This window comes from Nycticebus coucang, chromosome 10 (assembly GCF_027406575.1).
Source record: "Nycticebus coucang isolate mNycCou1 chromosome 10, mNycCou1.pri, whole genome shotgun sequence".
NCBI lineage: Eukaryota > Metazoa > Chordata > Mammalia > Primates > Lorisidae > Nycticebus > Nycticebus coucang.
Window position 1 is genome coordinate 101,993,461 of NC_069789.1, and position 13,904 is coordinate 102,007,364.

Sequence of the window (13,904 nt, forward strand, 5' to 3'; positions counted from 1 at the left end):
AAAGTTTCAGCCTTGCCAGCAACAAATTGTAAAACCTGTGGCCTGTGGTTGGGGGAAGGGGAATCTGCAGTTTGCAAATACCTCCTAGGATATCCCAGAAAGTCATAAATGGATTAAAGACACTGTTGGGAAACACTATTTAAGAAAGAAAAAAAAACAACGCAGGATTCTGCCCCAGGGGTACGGTCCTTTAAGACTTTTAGAATTGGTGGTGGTTGACTGAAGACAAATAAAGTTAAAAGTGGCAAGAGATAATGAGACAGGACACATGGAATAGAGTTTTCAAAGGTGGGAACACAGAGGACCACTGCTAGCTTGTAGGGTTCCAGCAAGTGGCCCTGAGTGTTTGTTCCAGTCAGCTTTTATTGAAGGTGATTTCCTCTTTTAGCCCAGAGGGTAAGCCAAGGAAGGGAACAAAAACATCAGCAGTTTCTCTGAATAAGCATGTTAGGTCTTATTCTATCTATAATCATTAACTTCAAGGGTCTGAACAGCCTTGAGAAATCCAAAACCTGAGCCTTGTGTGGGGCAGCTTCCTGTCTGTGGTTACACAAACACACATTCCTTGGGGGAGGTTATTCCCCTCTATTTCTCTGTGGAGCAGACCCAATGGCATCAGGCTCCTCTGAAGAATTGGTGGAAAAGAAGAATTTTCTTCTGATAGCCACCTGAAAGCATCTCCCTGTGTGATTAGGCTACAAACCCTCCTGCCCTTATTTCAGGGCTCAAGCAGTTCCCTTAATCTCTGCTCTGGCCCTAATACAAATCCCCACAATGGGTATTTGCTTTGACTGCTGACTGGGCAGGGGATGGCCTGCTTATGTTCCTTCCTGGGCCCTGCATGTAGCTTCCTCTATGGCCATTATTCTTCAGAGTGTTTACAGACCCAGCAGGGGTGTTTGCAACTGTATCTCTTACATACAAGTCACTCTTCTAGAAAAAACAGGAACTTCTCAGATAAGTAATTTAGCTGCTGGCTTAAATGTAAGCTATGTAAACTGTATTCATTCTGCCTTGATCAACTTATTTCTCTGTTTTTCCCTTTTTCTGGAGGTGTTTTACCTTGCCAAGAATGGGGTTTTACATCCCCATTCTCTCTGTAAAAAATATGTTTTTTTTTCAAATTATGAAAGCCGTAAATGCAAAAACTCATGTTAATACAAAAAGGTAAACAGTATAAAATAAAAAGCATCCTTAGTACTCTGTTCCCTAGAATAGTAGGTGGTGTACATACTGTTGTATTTCACCTATACACACACACACACATTTTTTATTTGCTTTTATATCTTAACTCCATAAACATTATTATCAATGCCATCCATGTTTTTAGGAGGAAGACTTCAGGTGAAATTTAGATTGAATGGTTGTTCTTTGGCATTCTCCTCCTTGATGACCTTGAAGAAAAAAAAAATACAGATTAACCAGTTGAAAGGCAGTTGGTAATTCATTTCTCCATTCACTCATACTGTCTCCTCCCAATCAACCTCTTCTCCTCTATTCCCCTGTAAAGGACTCTCTTCGCACTCTCACCTACCTCCTTGGATGAGTTCTTGCCCTTTGAGTCATGTCTCCTCTCCCCTTGGTTGGGACTGTGAAATGGGGTTCACAGTACTACCCAGCATGAACACAGGGGAAGTACAGGAGATGCTGGAGAAACATCAAAGAGGAAGGAGCTGAGGTACCCAATGCAAGGAATTGAGGGGAAGGTTCTCCTTGGGTAGAAAGTTGAGAGGAGAGTACAAAAGGTATCCCTGGTCAAGAAATACTTGTGATGCTTGACGTATGGCCCCTGCACTAAAGCCATCTGAGAGCACGTGCATGACTGTGTGTCAGGATGTGTCAGCCTTGCTTCTGAGCTGTTTTCATTCCAGTATTAGGCTTTGTTAGTGTTCCTGGAAACCCACAGGAACGTGTCTGTCTTTGTGACAGTGTGGCCTCTGTCATGGAGCCCCAACCACCCCTGTCTGCTGCAGTGTATGTCTCTCACTAAGGCTGGTTCTGATTCACTCAGGGGCATCCTTGATTATTTAAGTGTGATAGGAGCTCTGCTGATCACCATCAAATTAAATTCTCTTTCCTGATCACTGTGTATCATAAAGAATTAAATAAGTTAAATTAATTAATACATAAAACAATGGATTTTACATGAATTACATGAGTATCACTATTGATCAATATCAATATCAATATCACTATTTACATACATGAATTACATCAACATCACTATTTTATTTAGTTACTATTAGTTACAGCCACTACTTTAACAAATATGTCTACAATCACATAACTCAGTCAAAGACCCAGCCCAAATTATCTTCCATGTTCAATATCTACACACCATGTGGATAGCTTGTATATATCCTATGGGGATCCCAAAATTAACCTGTCCAAAAAAGACTTTTTTGCTACCTAGAAAGTGATCTTCCTACTGTGATCACAGGGATATATTAAAGAATGAATTGAATAATGTCCATAAAATACAATTTTTACTTCCACCTATACTGAGTCGGTGATCAATTACCAGAAGCTTCACTATTGCCTTTGTTACTTCATGGTGTGTGTAAAGTTTGTAAGTCTGCCCAATCCACAGACAGGATTTATGTCGACTATCTTGTGAAACCCCCAAATTAAGTTATGATGAATGGGAATAAAAATAGTATTTTGTTTCTTTTCCCGGTACAGTAATTTTAAACCAGCAATATCTCTAATTGGTTTCCTGACCATTCTGTGCTCTTTGCTTGAGGGGAGTCATGACAAAAGTTATTTAAGAAAAAAAAAAGAATAGCCTGCTTCTGATATTTAATAAGGAGGCTTAGGGAAATCATATTACAAACCATATTACCCATGATGTATATGAACAAGGACTGCTTTGAGAGCTAGTGAATTATAGAGGAAGTGATCAGACATATTTTCTAGGTCTTCTGTGGAAGTGCAATATGTTAAAGAAGAAATGAATACACAGGGTGGTTACGTGCAGGAGACATGAGACCCTGCCTGGGATTCCTAAGCCAAGTGGGGTTTACATGTGGCCAAATAACTCCTATGGCTATAGGAATGGTTCTATTGCCAACAGTGAAAGATGGGACTTAGGAAAACTCCATAAAGACCCTTCTAAGCCAGATGTAGCTGAAATAAATTTCTTTCTAGGATGTTGTCCTGGGATGTCCACTTATGTTTCTGAAGTATCCCAGATAAATGGGTCTAAGTTGGTAATGAGTAGGCATGAAGTCCATCCACCTAAATCAAGATGACCCTCATATAAGACATGTAGACTTTATTGAGGAGAAAATAGGACTCTTAGACCTATCAACGCCGACAAACACATTAAAAACCAAAAAGCTACCACAAACCACAAATCCCTGTATATGGTCTTCAACTTGTATGTGTGGAGTGGGGAAGGTGTCTGTAGCCTGGTCAGAGTACAGCTTGGCTCTTAGTGAGGATCTAGGTAAAAGAATAGTGATGAAATGCTCTCCTTGATTTTATCCCCAGCTGTCTCCACACTCACTGTGTTTTTGTCCCAGGAAGACATGACCACACTGGTCACATCATAGCAAAACAATGGCAGGCATGGATTTAATTTGAACAGAGAGGTACAACTCATTTGTGCACTGTTGTCTGCTTTTCCCCTGGACATAAAATCTATTATCTGGACCTTTTTTCTAGTAGGGTTGAAATACACTGAATCATTAGATTTTGTTAAAGGTATAAGAAAATAAAGGCTTGTGTTCAGGAAACTTGGCATGCTCTATTGCAGAAGGGGTGTAGCATGAAGGTTTTGCTGAAGAAGGGATTTAGGTCCATCCAGAAATATTTGTGGGCCAATGAAGAGAAGAGAGCAAGGGATTCTAAACAAAAGGAGGCACCATATGTTAAAACACCTTATATTGGAAGGAGAAGGACTTTTGGACAACCACCCTAATGTATGTTCATTATTGTAGTGGAAAGTTATGGAAGGAAACTGGAATGTAAGAAATGAACATACAGTTGTATTCATCTCTGCTTGACTGGACACCTCTCCTCATACTCTCTCTATATTTGGACCAACAACAGACACTAATCTTTTAGAAGACCAAAATGACACCATGAATGCATATCTTATGAGTAATGAAGAAGGTAGAATCCAGTGACATGTCCAATTATACATTGATCAATGATGAAAGTTAACCAGTAAGATAATGAAATTACATTTAGTCAGAGAATCCCTTTCAAAATTCTGATCAACCCTTATGTCTGAAGGAGACAAAAGCAGAGGAAACAGAAACGTGGTACCTTGCTTAAGAAACTGTTGAGTGGGGCAAACAGTGGGGCAAACACACAGATTGGTGGCAGGTAGCACTCCAGCTCTGGAATTTGTGGAGGATGTCTGTGTTACTCGGGCAGCTTCTCCCTTCTGGAACAATAAATATGGAAGATTTATTATTATTTTATGAAGAAAAGAAGTATTATTTCTGAACAAAGTTTTTCTCTATAATTTGAATGTGATATACAAGTTTTTTAATTATTGACAAGATCATTCTTCTGTTAATTTCTCCCTGGATATTGGCATCAATATAGCTTCCTTTATCCGCATTTCAGCAGACACAGGAACCAGCATTACAGTCTTTGGTCTGGAAAGGTTGAAACGCAGATGATTGAAAGTTCATTTATCTTAGATTCCTGGCTCAACCTGTGTTAGGAACTGATGTGACCCAGCATCGTCAAGCACTTCCCTTGAGCTTATTTCTGGGTAGATAAGCCTACTTGGTGATAAGGGTAGCAAGTGTCAGCATAACGACAGGTGAGCTGCTGTATAAGTGAGGCAACCATAATTCTTAAATAGTCTTAGTCACAATTACAGGATTCTAGGTCTCACTTAGGGAATTTCCAGGATCTGGATCTTTATGCTTCATTTAAGTGAGATCAGAGGGTATTTATAAAATGTTACAGTTTTACTAGTATTAATTATAATACTGAAACCCATATTTTCCAATTTACATTTGACGTCCAGTTGCCACAGTTTTTCTCACTTCCCAGCTTTCAGTAATATACTTCTGTTGTACCACTTGTTAAAAATGTCATGGGTGGAGGGGCTGGAGGAGCCTGCTACCACACCGTTGCCCCTGACTGGCGCATTCTCTGACTTCTCTTCTGCCTCCTCATTGGAGGCTGCAGAGTTCAGCTATTTAAAAAAGCCAAACATTACAATGTGTATTCTGAAATAGTTACATATACACGCACATCTAAATATACTTCAGACAAGTTAAAATCTGCTCTTTCTTACTGGAACGAACATGTAACCAGCTCCATAAGTAAGAAAACATTTTTTTTTTTTTATTGTTGGGGATTCATTGAGGGTACAATAAGCCAGTTACACTGATTGCAATTGTTAGGTAAAGTCCCTCTTGCAATCATGTCTTGCCCCCATAAAGTGTGACACACACTAAGGCCCCACCCCCCTCCCTCCATCCCTCTTTCTGCTTCCCCCCATAACCTTAATTGTCATTAATTGTCCTGATATCAAAATTGAGTACATAGGATTCATGCTTCTCCATTCTTGTGATGCTTTACTAAGAATAATGTCTTCCACTTCCATCCAGGTTAATACGAAGGATGTAAAGTCTCTACTGGGCATCTACCCAGAAGGAAAAAAAATCCTTTTATCATAAGGACACTTGTACTAGACTGTTTATTACAGCTCAATTTACAATCGCCAAAATGTGGAAACAGCCTAAATGCCCACCAACCCAGGAATGGATTAACAAGCTGTGGTATATGTATACCATGGAATACTATTCAGCCATTAAAGAAAACATTTTTTATGGATTTTTTTTTCATAGTTCACTTATGTTTCAAGTTCCCAGGCCAGTAAGAATGCTGATCAGAACTTTGTAACTTTCTGTGGCACTGAGGCATTCTCTTTTGAGTTTCTTTCCCAGGAATGTACCTCTTTACAGTGATGAGATAACTACAAAACCATACACCACCAGTTGTCTAGAAAAGACAAGATAAGTAATACTTCACTGAGGGTTATGCAAAAGCACCTGCTGAGCCTGGCCAAGACCGAAATAATGAGCAATATTAACTCCTAGCCCCTTATAATATTAATTTCTCTATGCTGGGATGGACACATCTGCCATTTTTTGTTCATGGGATGTATCTATTACCATGATTTCTCACTGTACTTGTGTGACCTACACTCTACCTCAAACACATAATGATTTTCATTCCCCTTATGCATTATTCATTTTCACCTTCATAAAAAGCCCCTGACCCTGTTGGTCGGGGAGACCTATTTGAGACAGTTCTGATCTCCCCCTCTCAGCAGATGCATCTCCTGTAATAAATCTTTTCTTCGTTGACAATCCTAGTTTTGTCTCAGTAATTGGCTTTCTGTGCAGCAAGCAACATGTACCCCCTCCCTTGTGTGTTCTTTAACAGACGTTTTCCAAATCTATAAACATCAGTATTGTCATATGTGAAATGAGCTGAACAATATCATACTTATGGGGTTGTCATGAAGAATAAGTTATATAATATACATATATGATAAGAGTCCTGAATGCAGCATCTTTTAGGACAGAGAGCAAGACAAGCTGGGATAGGGGTTGATGAGAACATCATGAACTGACTTTGTCTCTTGAGCTCTTTTCCCTGCAGTAGAGAGAACCTACAGAATCTAAGCTTATAGTTTAGAAAGGTAGAAAATTACTATTGCATTCCAGTTGTTTACATGCCTCAAGGGACAGTAAAGGGACCTGAGAAACATGTAAGGAGTACCTGCGAGAACCAAAAATGGGAGGAACTAGTCTATCCTGAAATGGGGTACCAGTGAGGACTTGCTACAGGAAGAGATGTTGGCGTACACACCTGTGGAGAGCTGGGTTACAGAAGAGACTGGGGAAAGTGATCCCAGCAAAGGAAGTCAAAACTATGTCCAAGTTCCTGATTTGGGAGAGAGCATGGATGGTTTAAAATAAAACCTGCAGTAAGTTCATGAACAAAATTACAGGGTGAGTGTAAACTGGAATATAGACTTTGAATGCATTATTATATTCATCTTTCCTCCTCTGGCTACTTCCCAACAATCTCTCTCCATAACTGGACCAGTAAAATTCAGAAATCTTCATGAGTCAGGAATAATTTGATGAACATACACTTTGTGAGTAGGAAAGGACATGTGCTACATTAGGATCTCAATGCACAATCTTGATTAATTATGAAAAATTTAATCAAATAATGATACTGTATATAGCAGGGATTCAATGAAATTGACTTACAAGATCTGATGAGCTTTGTTATTATGTTGTTGGGAAGCACAAGGATGGAGAAATAAAGATGTTTCCTTGCTAACAATACTGCTGGGTGAGGTTTGTGGGAAGTTCCTTAAAAATCAGAAATGAAAGTGTGTTGACTGCTTCTGTTTGCAGTGGCTAACTCTGCTCTGGAGAAGGCGTGATTTCTTTGGAATTACAAGTTCTAGTTATTTTGGTTTCAACTGTCTGAAGCAAAACAAATTATTTTATCTTGGTAATGGTTTTCATTATGAGATGAGGCATGATATATATATTTTCTTTTGTTTGTCTTACCCCTTTTTCAGGATCCTTACTTTGTCAATTTTCTCTTTAAGAATAATAAACATATAGATTCATTAATCCCCGTTCCTGCATACAGAGAAACCAGAATAATCATATTCACTCTGAAATATGCCAAAGCTCAGAGGCTTAAAATTTCATTGGTTTGGCATGGAACACTGGCTCTATCTGTGCTGAAAGCTGGTTTAAGCTAACTTAGTGAAGCACAATTCTGTGGGTCATGTTTTGGTAGGTAACCCTTTTCAATTACAAGGGAGCAAATCTCCCCCAAAATTGGTCACACTAATAGGGGTTTGTTAATTAAGCCTTGATCATCAGGAAAATACATAAATTTGTTCCTATCATATGCTTTTTAGGTTCCAAGAAACCCAGGACCATGTTGCTTTAGGTTTTGTTTGGTTGTTTGTTTTAATTTCAGATTAATATCTGGGTACAAATGATTAAGTTACATTTTTTTTTAATTTGTTAGGTGAAAGTCCAAGTTGTAGTTGAGCCTTGTAGCAGTAGGTGTGCCTTATACCACTGTGTTGCATCCATTAGGTGAGAAACATTGAAGACATTTGCCACAAGAGGACCAGCTCTGCAGAAAGTACTCAGACCTATCCTACACACTGATCATCACAATGAACCACCAGCAAAGTAAAAAGTTCCAGAAACTAAACTAGCTTCCACAATGGTACAAGTGATAAAACTAAGAAAAAGATCTCCATGAAACAAGATGAGCAGAACTCCACTATACTTATCAATTCCCTCAATAAATGTGAATGGCTTGAATTCCCCACTGAAGAGACATAGAATGGCTGACTAGATAAAAAGGCACAAGCCAAGTATACATTGCCTTTAGGAAATACATCTAACCTCCAAGGACAAAACACAGCTCAGGGTGAAGGGTTGGAAAACAATATTTCAGGAAAATGGAAATCAGAAAAAAGCAGAAATTGCTCTCTTATTTGTAGATTCCTTGGGATTAAAACCAACAAAAGTAAAGAAATATACAGATGTGTATTATATACTGCTCAAGGGAACAATATAACACAAAGACATTTCAATCCTACATATTTATATACCCCCCAAAAATGCTCCCAGGTATATAAAATGAACACTCACCCATCTGAACAGTAAGACATCCTATCAACCCCCACCCACCAACAGAATTGGACAGATCCTCCAAGCAGAAATTAAACAAAGAAGCAATGGACTTAAAAATGACTTTGAACAAATGAGCTTAACAGAAATACACAGAACAGTCCACCCCAATAATAATGAGTATACATTCTTCTGGTCAGCCCCTGGATCATTCTCCAAAACTGATCATTTCTTTGTGGTGCTTTGGATGTTTTGATCATTGCTAGAAGGATCCTTTCAAATCCACAATTCTAGATGCAGAATTCTGCTGTTTTGTAGCATGCCTAGCACCATCATTTAGGGTTCTTAATAAAATTCAGAAATATTCAAGAACCCATCAGGGCATTTCTAGTGAGTGGCTTCTTTGTACTTTTGCCAAAGGTAAGGGGGTGGATCTTCAATCATATAATGCAATACATTTATTCTTACTAATTTTCATCATTTCTACTGTACCATTTCTACCATTAATCATATTAGATTAATTCTATGAATTAGATAGCATTCAGTTATCTAATATATAAAATGCCCTCTTTTTTAGAGAAGACAATAGTTCACACAAATGTAAATCAGAAGAAAGGAGGGGTTACAATCTTATTTTCAGATACAAATGGATTTAAAGCAACTAAAGTTAAGACAGATCAAAATGATCATTTCATACTGGTCAAGGGAACAATACAATACAACAATACAATTCTAAATATTTATGCACCCAACTGAAATGCTACAGATTTATGAAACAGACCCTCATTGGTTTAAGCCAGGGGTCCTCAAACTGCGGCACACAGGCCACATGAGGTGGTGTGCTTGTATTTGTTCCTGTTTTGTTTTTTTACTTCAAAATAAGATATGTGCAGTGTGCATAGGAATTTGTTCATAGATTGTTTTTAAACTATAGTCCAGCCCTCCAACAGTGAGAGGGACAGTGAACTGGCCCCCTGTTTAAAAAGTTTGAGGACCCCTGGTTTAAGCAATCTGGTATCCCATAACACCATAATTTCTAGAGAATTTAATAATCCTCTGACAGAACTGGACAGATCCTGTAAACAGAAACTGAACAAATATACAGGGGATTTGAAAGTAACCCTGGAGCAATTGGGCTTAATAGACATACACAGAACACACCATCCAAACCCTAAGGAATATATGTTCTTCTCTTCAGCCCATGGAATATACTCCAAATAGATTATATTCTATCTAGGACACGAATCAAACCTCAAAAAATTAAAAAATTGAAATTATACCTTGTATTGTCTCAGACCACAAGCATTAAAAGTGGAACTTAACTCTAACAAAAACTTTTATCTCCACACAAAGGCATGGAAATTAAACAACTTTATGTTGAATTACAGTTGGATGAAAGAAGCGATAAAGCAAGAAATTGTTAAATTTCTCAAATATAACAACAATGAAGGTATAAGTTAGTAAAACCTGTGGGAAAAGCAGTCTTAAAGAGGGACATTTATCACATTAGATGCTGACATAAAACAAACAGAAAGAGAGCACGTCAACAACATAATGAGCCATCCTTAGATAATGGAAAAGGTAGAGCAATCCAATTCCAAACAAGCTATAACCCAGTTACAACTTAACAATAGGGGGAAGTGGGAAAGGGAGGGGGGTGGGTGGGTAGAGGGAGGGGGATCGGTGTGATCACACCTGTGGTGCATCTTACAGGGGTATTTGCGAAACTGGGTAAATGTAGAATGTAAATGTTTTGGCACAGTAACTGAGATAACGCCGGAAAGGCTATGTTAACCACTGTGATGAAAATGTGTCAAATGGTTTATGAAGCGAGTGTATGATGCCCCATGATCATATCAATGTATACAGTTATGATTTAATTAAAAAAAAAAAGAATAGGGAGAAAGGGGAAAGGGAGGGGAGGGAGGGAGGACGGAGGGGGAAGGAGGAGGATTAATGGGATTACACCTGCGGTGCATCTTACAAGGGTATATGTGAATCCTAGTAAATGTGGAATGTAAAGGTCTTAGCAAAATAACTAAGAAAATGCTACAAAAGCTATGTTAACTAATGTGATGAAAATGTGTCAAAAGATCTATGAATCAAGTGTATGGTGCCCCACGATCATACTAATGTACACAGCTATGATTTAATAAAAAAAAAAATAAATAAAAAAAAAAGAAAATAAATAACCAAAATTAAATTACAAATAAACAAAATTGCAAACAAAAGAATCATTCAAAAATTGGTGAAACAAAATGTTAGTTCTTTGAAAAAATAAATAAAATTGATAAACCTTTGGTCAATTTAACTAGAACCTGAAAAGTAAAATCTCTAATAACCTGAATCAGAAATGAAAAAAAGAGAAATAACAACAGATATCATAAAAATACAAGAGATTATCTCTAACTAGTTCAAGAAATTCTATGCTTAGAAATTGGACAATGTGAAGGAAATGGATCAATACCTGAAATCACACCATCTCCCCAGACTTAACCAAGAAGAAATAGATCTCTTGAGCAGACCAATGTCAAGCACTGAGATTGTGGAAACAATAACAAAAAAAAGCCCTAGACCAGATAGTTCCACACCAGAATTCTGTCAAACCTTCAAACAACAATTCATACTCACAGTGCAGAAAGTATTCCAAAACATTGAGAAGAAAAGAATCTTCCCCAGCACCTTCTGTGAAGCAAACATCACCCTGACACCAAAACCAGGAAATAACCCAGCTAAAAAAGGATAACTACAGACCAATTCCACTAATGAAAATTGATGCAAAAATACTCAATAAAATCTGACCCCATATCTAGCTACACATTAAAAAAAATTGTATACCATAATCAAATAGGCTTTATCCAAGGGATGCAAGGCTGGTTTAACACACACAAATCCATAAATGTAATTGACTGTATCAATAGAACCAAAACCAAAGACCATATGATCCTCTCAATAGATGCAGAAAAAGCATTCAATAAAATTCAGCATCCTTTTCTAACAAGAACACTTAAGGATATTGGCATAGTTGGCACATTTCTTAAACTAATTGAAGCCATCTATGACAAACCCACAATATCATAATGAGTAGAGTAAAACTGAAAGCTTTTCCACTTAGAACTGGAACCAGACAAGGATATCCCCTGTTGCCACTACTATTCAACATAGTGCTAGGAAGTTCTAGCCAATATAATCAGGAAGAGAAGGTTAAAAAGGGAATCCAAAGCAGGGCAGAGGAAGTTAAACTCTCCCTCTTTGCCGATAATATGAGAAAAACAGCAATGTCTCAGGATATAAAATCAATATTCACAAATCAGTAGCCTTTGTAGATCCCAATAACAGCCAAGATGAGAAGCTAATCAAGGACACAATTCCTTTGACAGTAGCTTCACAAAAAATGAAATACCTAGGAATATATATATATATATATATATATATATATAACAAAAGAAATGAAGAACCTCTATAAAGTAAATTACAAACTCCTAAGAAAAGAAATAGCAAACAGCTTCCTTGCATCTGGGCACCGTGAGTCTGGGGAGATAGGACTCCAGGCATCTCTGGCTGGTGGGAACTGCCTATCATCACTCCTATGAGGATACAGGGAGTCAGCGAGAGACTTCTGGACCCCAAGAGGAGGACTAAAACCGTGGAAAACCGGCAAGTGGTCGCGTGTGTTCAATCCGTCTAAACCCGCCCACAACTGTAAGTTCAGTAGCAGCGAGACTGCAAACCAGAAAGGCCTTACCTGTGAACTGTTTTGATGTCCTTGGACTTGGCACTGAGTTGAACTGCCTTGGGGAAGGCCTGAGCGGGAGTGCGGAGAACTTTGGCCGTTGTCTACGGCCCCAGTCTGAGCCGCTGAGCCAGACGGAGCTAATAGTGTTTGGTGGTGGGTCACACGGATCCATTGTCAGTGATCTGCCCCGGCAAGCTCCGCCCTCAGGGTCGCAGAGCTAGAAACGGGTGGGAGCTGGAAACCCAGCAACCAAGTAGCCTAAGGGTGGGGTCTGAGCCGCCTTGCAGCCCTAACCCTCAGGGGCAGAGTGAGACTGGTTTTGGCATACTGGGTAAGTGGATAGCCACTTCAGCAGTGATTCCAGCGAGAAAGTTGGGAAAGCTTCTGCTCAGCAAGTTTACAAGTTCAAAGTGCCTTTTAAGTGGGCTGAAGAGAGATTTAGGGTGTCTACCTGCTGGGGTTTGAGAAATCAGCAGCCTCCAGTCGTATCAGAACTGTGGCTAACATCTCATACCCCAAAAGACCACGTGTTGCCCAGACAATATTCAACAACATATACAAACTGCTTTGTTTTTGGTTGTGTATTTTTTTTTCTTTTTTTCTTGTTTGGTTGGTTTTTTTTGTTTGTTTATTTTGACGTTGTTGATGTTCTTTTGTTTCTTAATTTCAATCTTTTCCATACAGATCCCTTTTTCTTTCTCAATTTTTCTAGTTTAATTATAATTTCCCATTGCTGCCTTTTTTAATAACTACAACTTCATTTTTGCTAGTGTTTCTACCGCTATCACTTGGTTTTTCACCCAATTTTATCTCCATAAAGTTTTCTGTTTGCTTGTTTTGGTTTGATTTATAGCATTTTTGTCTTTCCTCTCTACTTGGTGGAGGTGGGGTACTGTGTCTGACCAGGTTAGCAAAGAGCTGCTGACCTCAAGGGAACCACCCAACTGGGCACCCAACCCCCAGAAGGTGGGGTTTTTTAAGGTTGTGTCAAAGTACCCTACTGTACACCTATATTGCCCTGTCTCCCTCTTTCTGTGCCTCTCTTCTTTTTGTCAGTATTCCTTATCCTCACCCCCTCTCCTTTCTCTATCTTTCTTTTTTTTCTTATCACTCGGTCCTCCTTTCTTTCATCCCTTTTTTGCTCTTCAACCTTCTCACCTTTCTGGTCTGGTAACCCTTAGTCCACAGGCACAAGAACTTAAAGAGCAAGAGGAAGTGAAAGGAAAATTAGGGCAAGGAAACAGATAAAAAAAATCACTCATGAGGAAGAATCAGCAGAAAACTCCAGGCAACATGAAGAACCAGTCCAGAACAACCCCGCCAAGGGACCATGAGGTAGCTACTACAGAGGATTCCACCTATACAGAAATGTTAGGAATGACAGAAAGGGAATTTAGAATACACATGTTGAAAACAATGAAAGAAATGATGGAAACAATGAAGGAAACTGCTAATAAAGTGGAAAATAACCAAAAGGAAATCCAAAAACAGAATCAAATCAGAGATGA

At 38.7% G+C, this 13,904-nt stretch overlaps 1 protein-coding gene across 2 annotated transcripts in view; it reads right to left on the reverse strand.

Moving 5' to 3' along the window:
- Nucleotides 1-282: 282 nt before the first annotated feature.
- The window catches only part of LOC128596034 (mucin-4-like), a 55,447-nt gene continuing 41,825 nt past the window's right edge, over nucleotides 283-13,904 (reverse strand). The window contains exons 8-9 of one of the 2 annotated variants that reach the window (XM_053605374.1): nucleotides 4,273-4,393; nucleotides 283-1,394 (exon numbers count right to left, since the gene is read on the reverse strand). In XM_053605374.1, the coding sequence (XP_053461349.1) occupies nucleotides 1,327-1,394; nucleotides 4,273-4,393 (189 nt within the window). In that variant the 3' untranslated portion in view covers nucleotides 283-1,326. The remainder of the gene's footprint in view (nucleotides 1,395-4,272; nucleotides 4,394-13,904) is intronic. The other variant, XM_053605375.1, reaches the window with a different exon arrangement.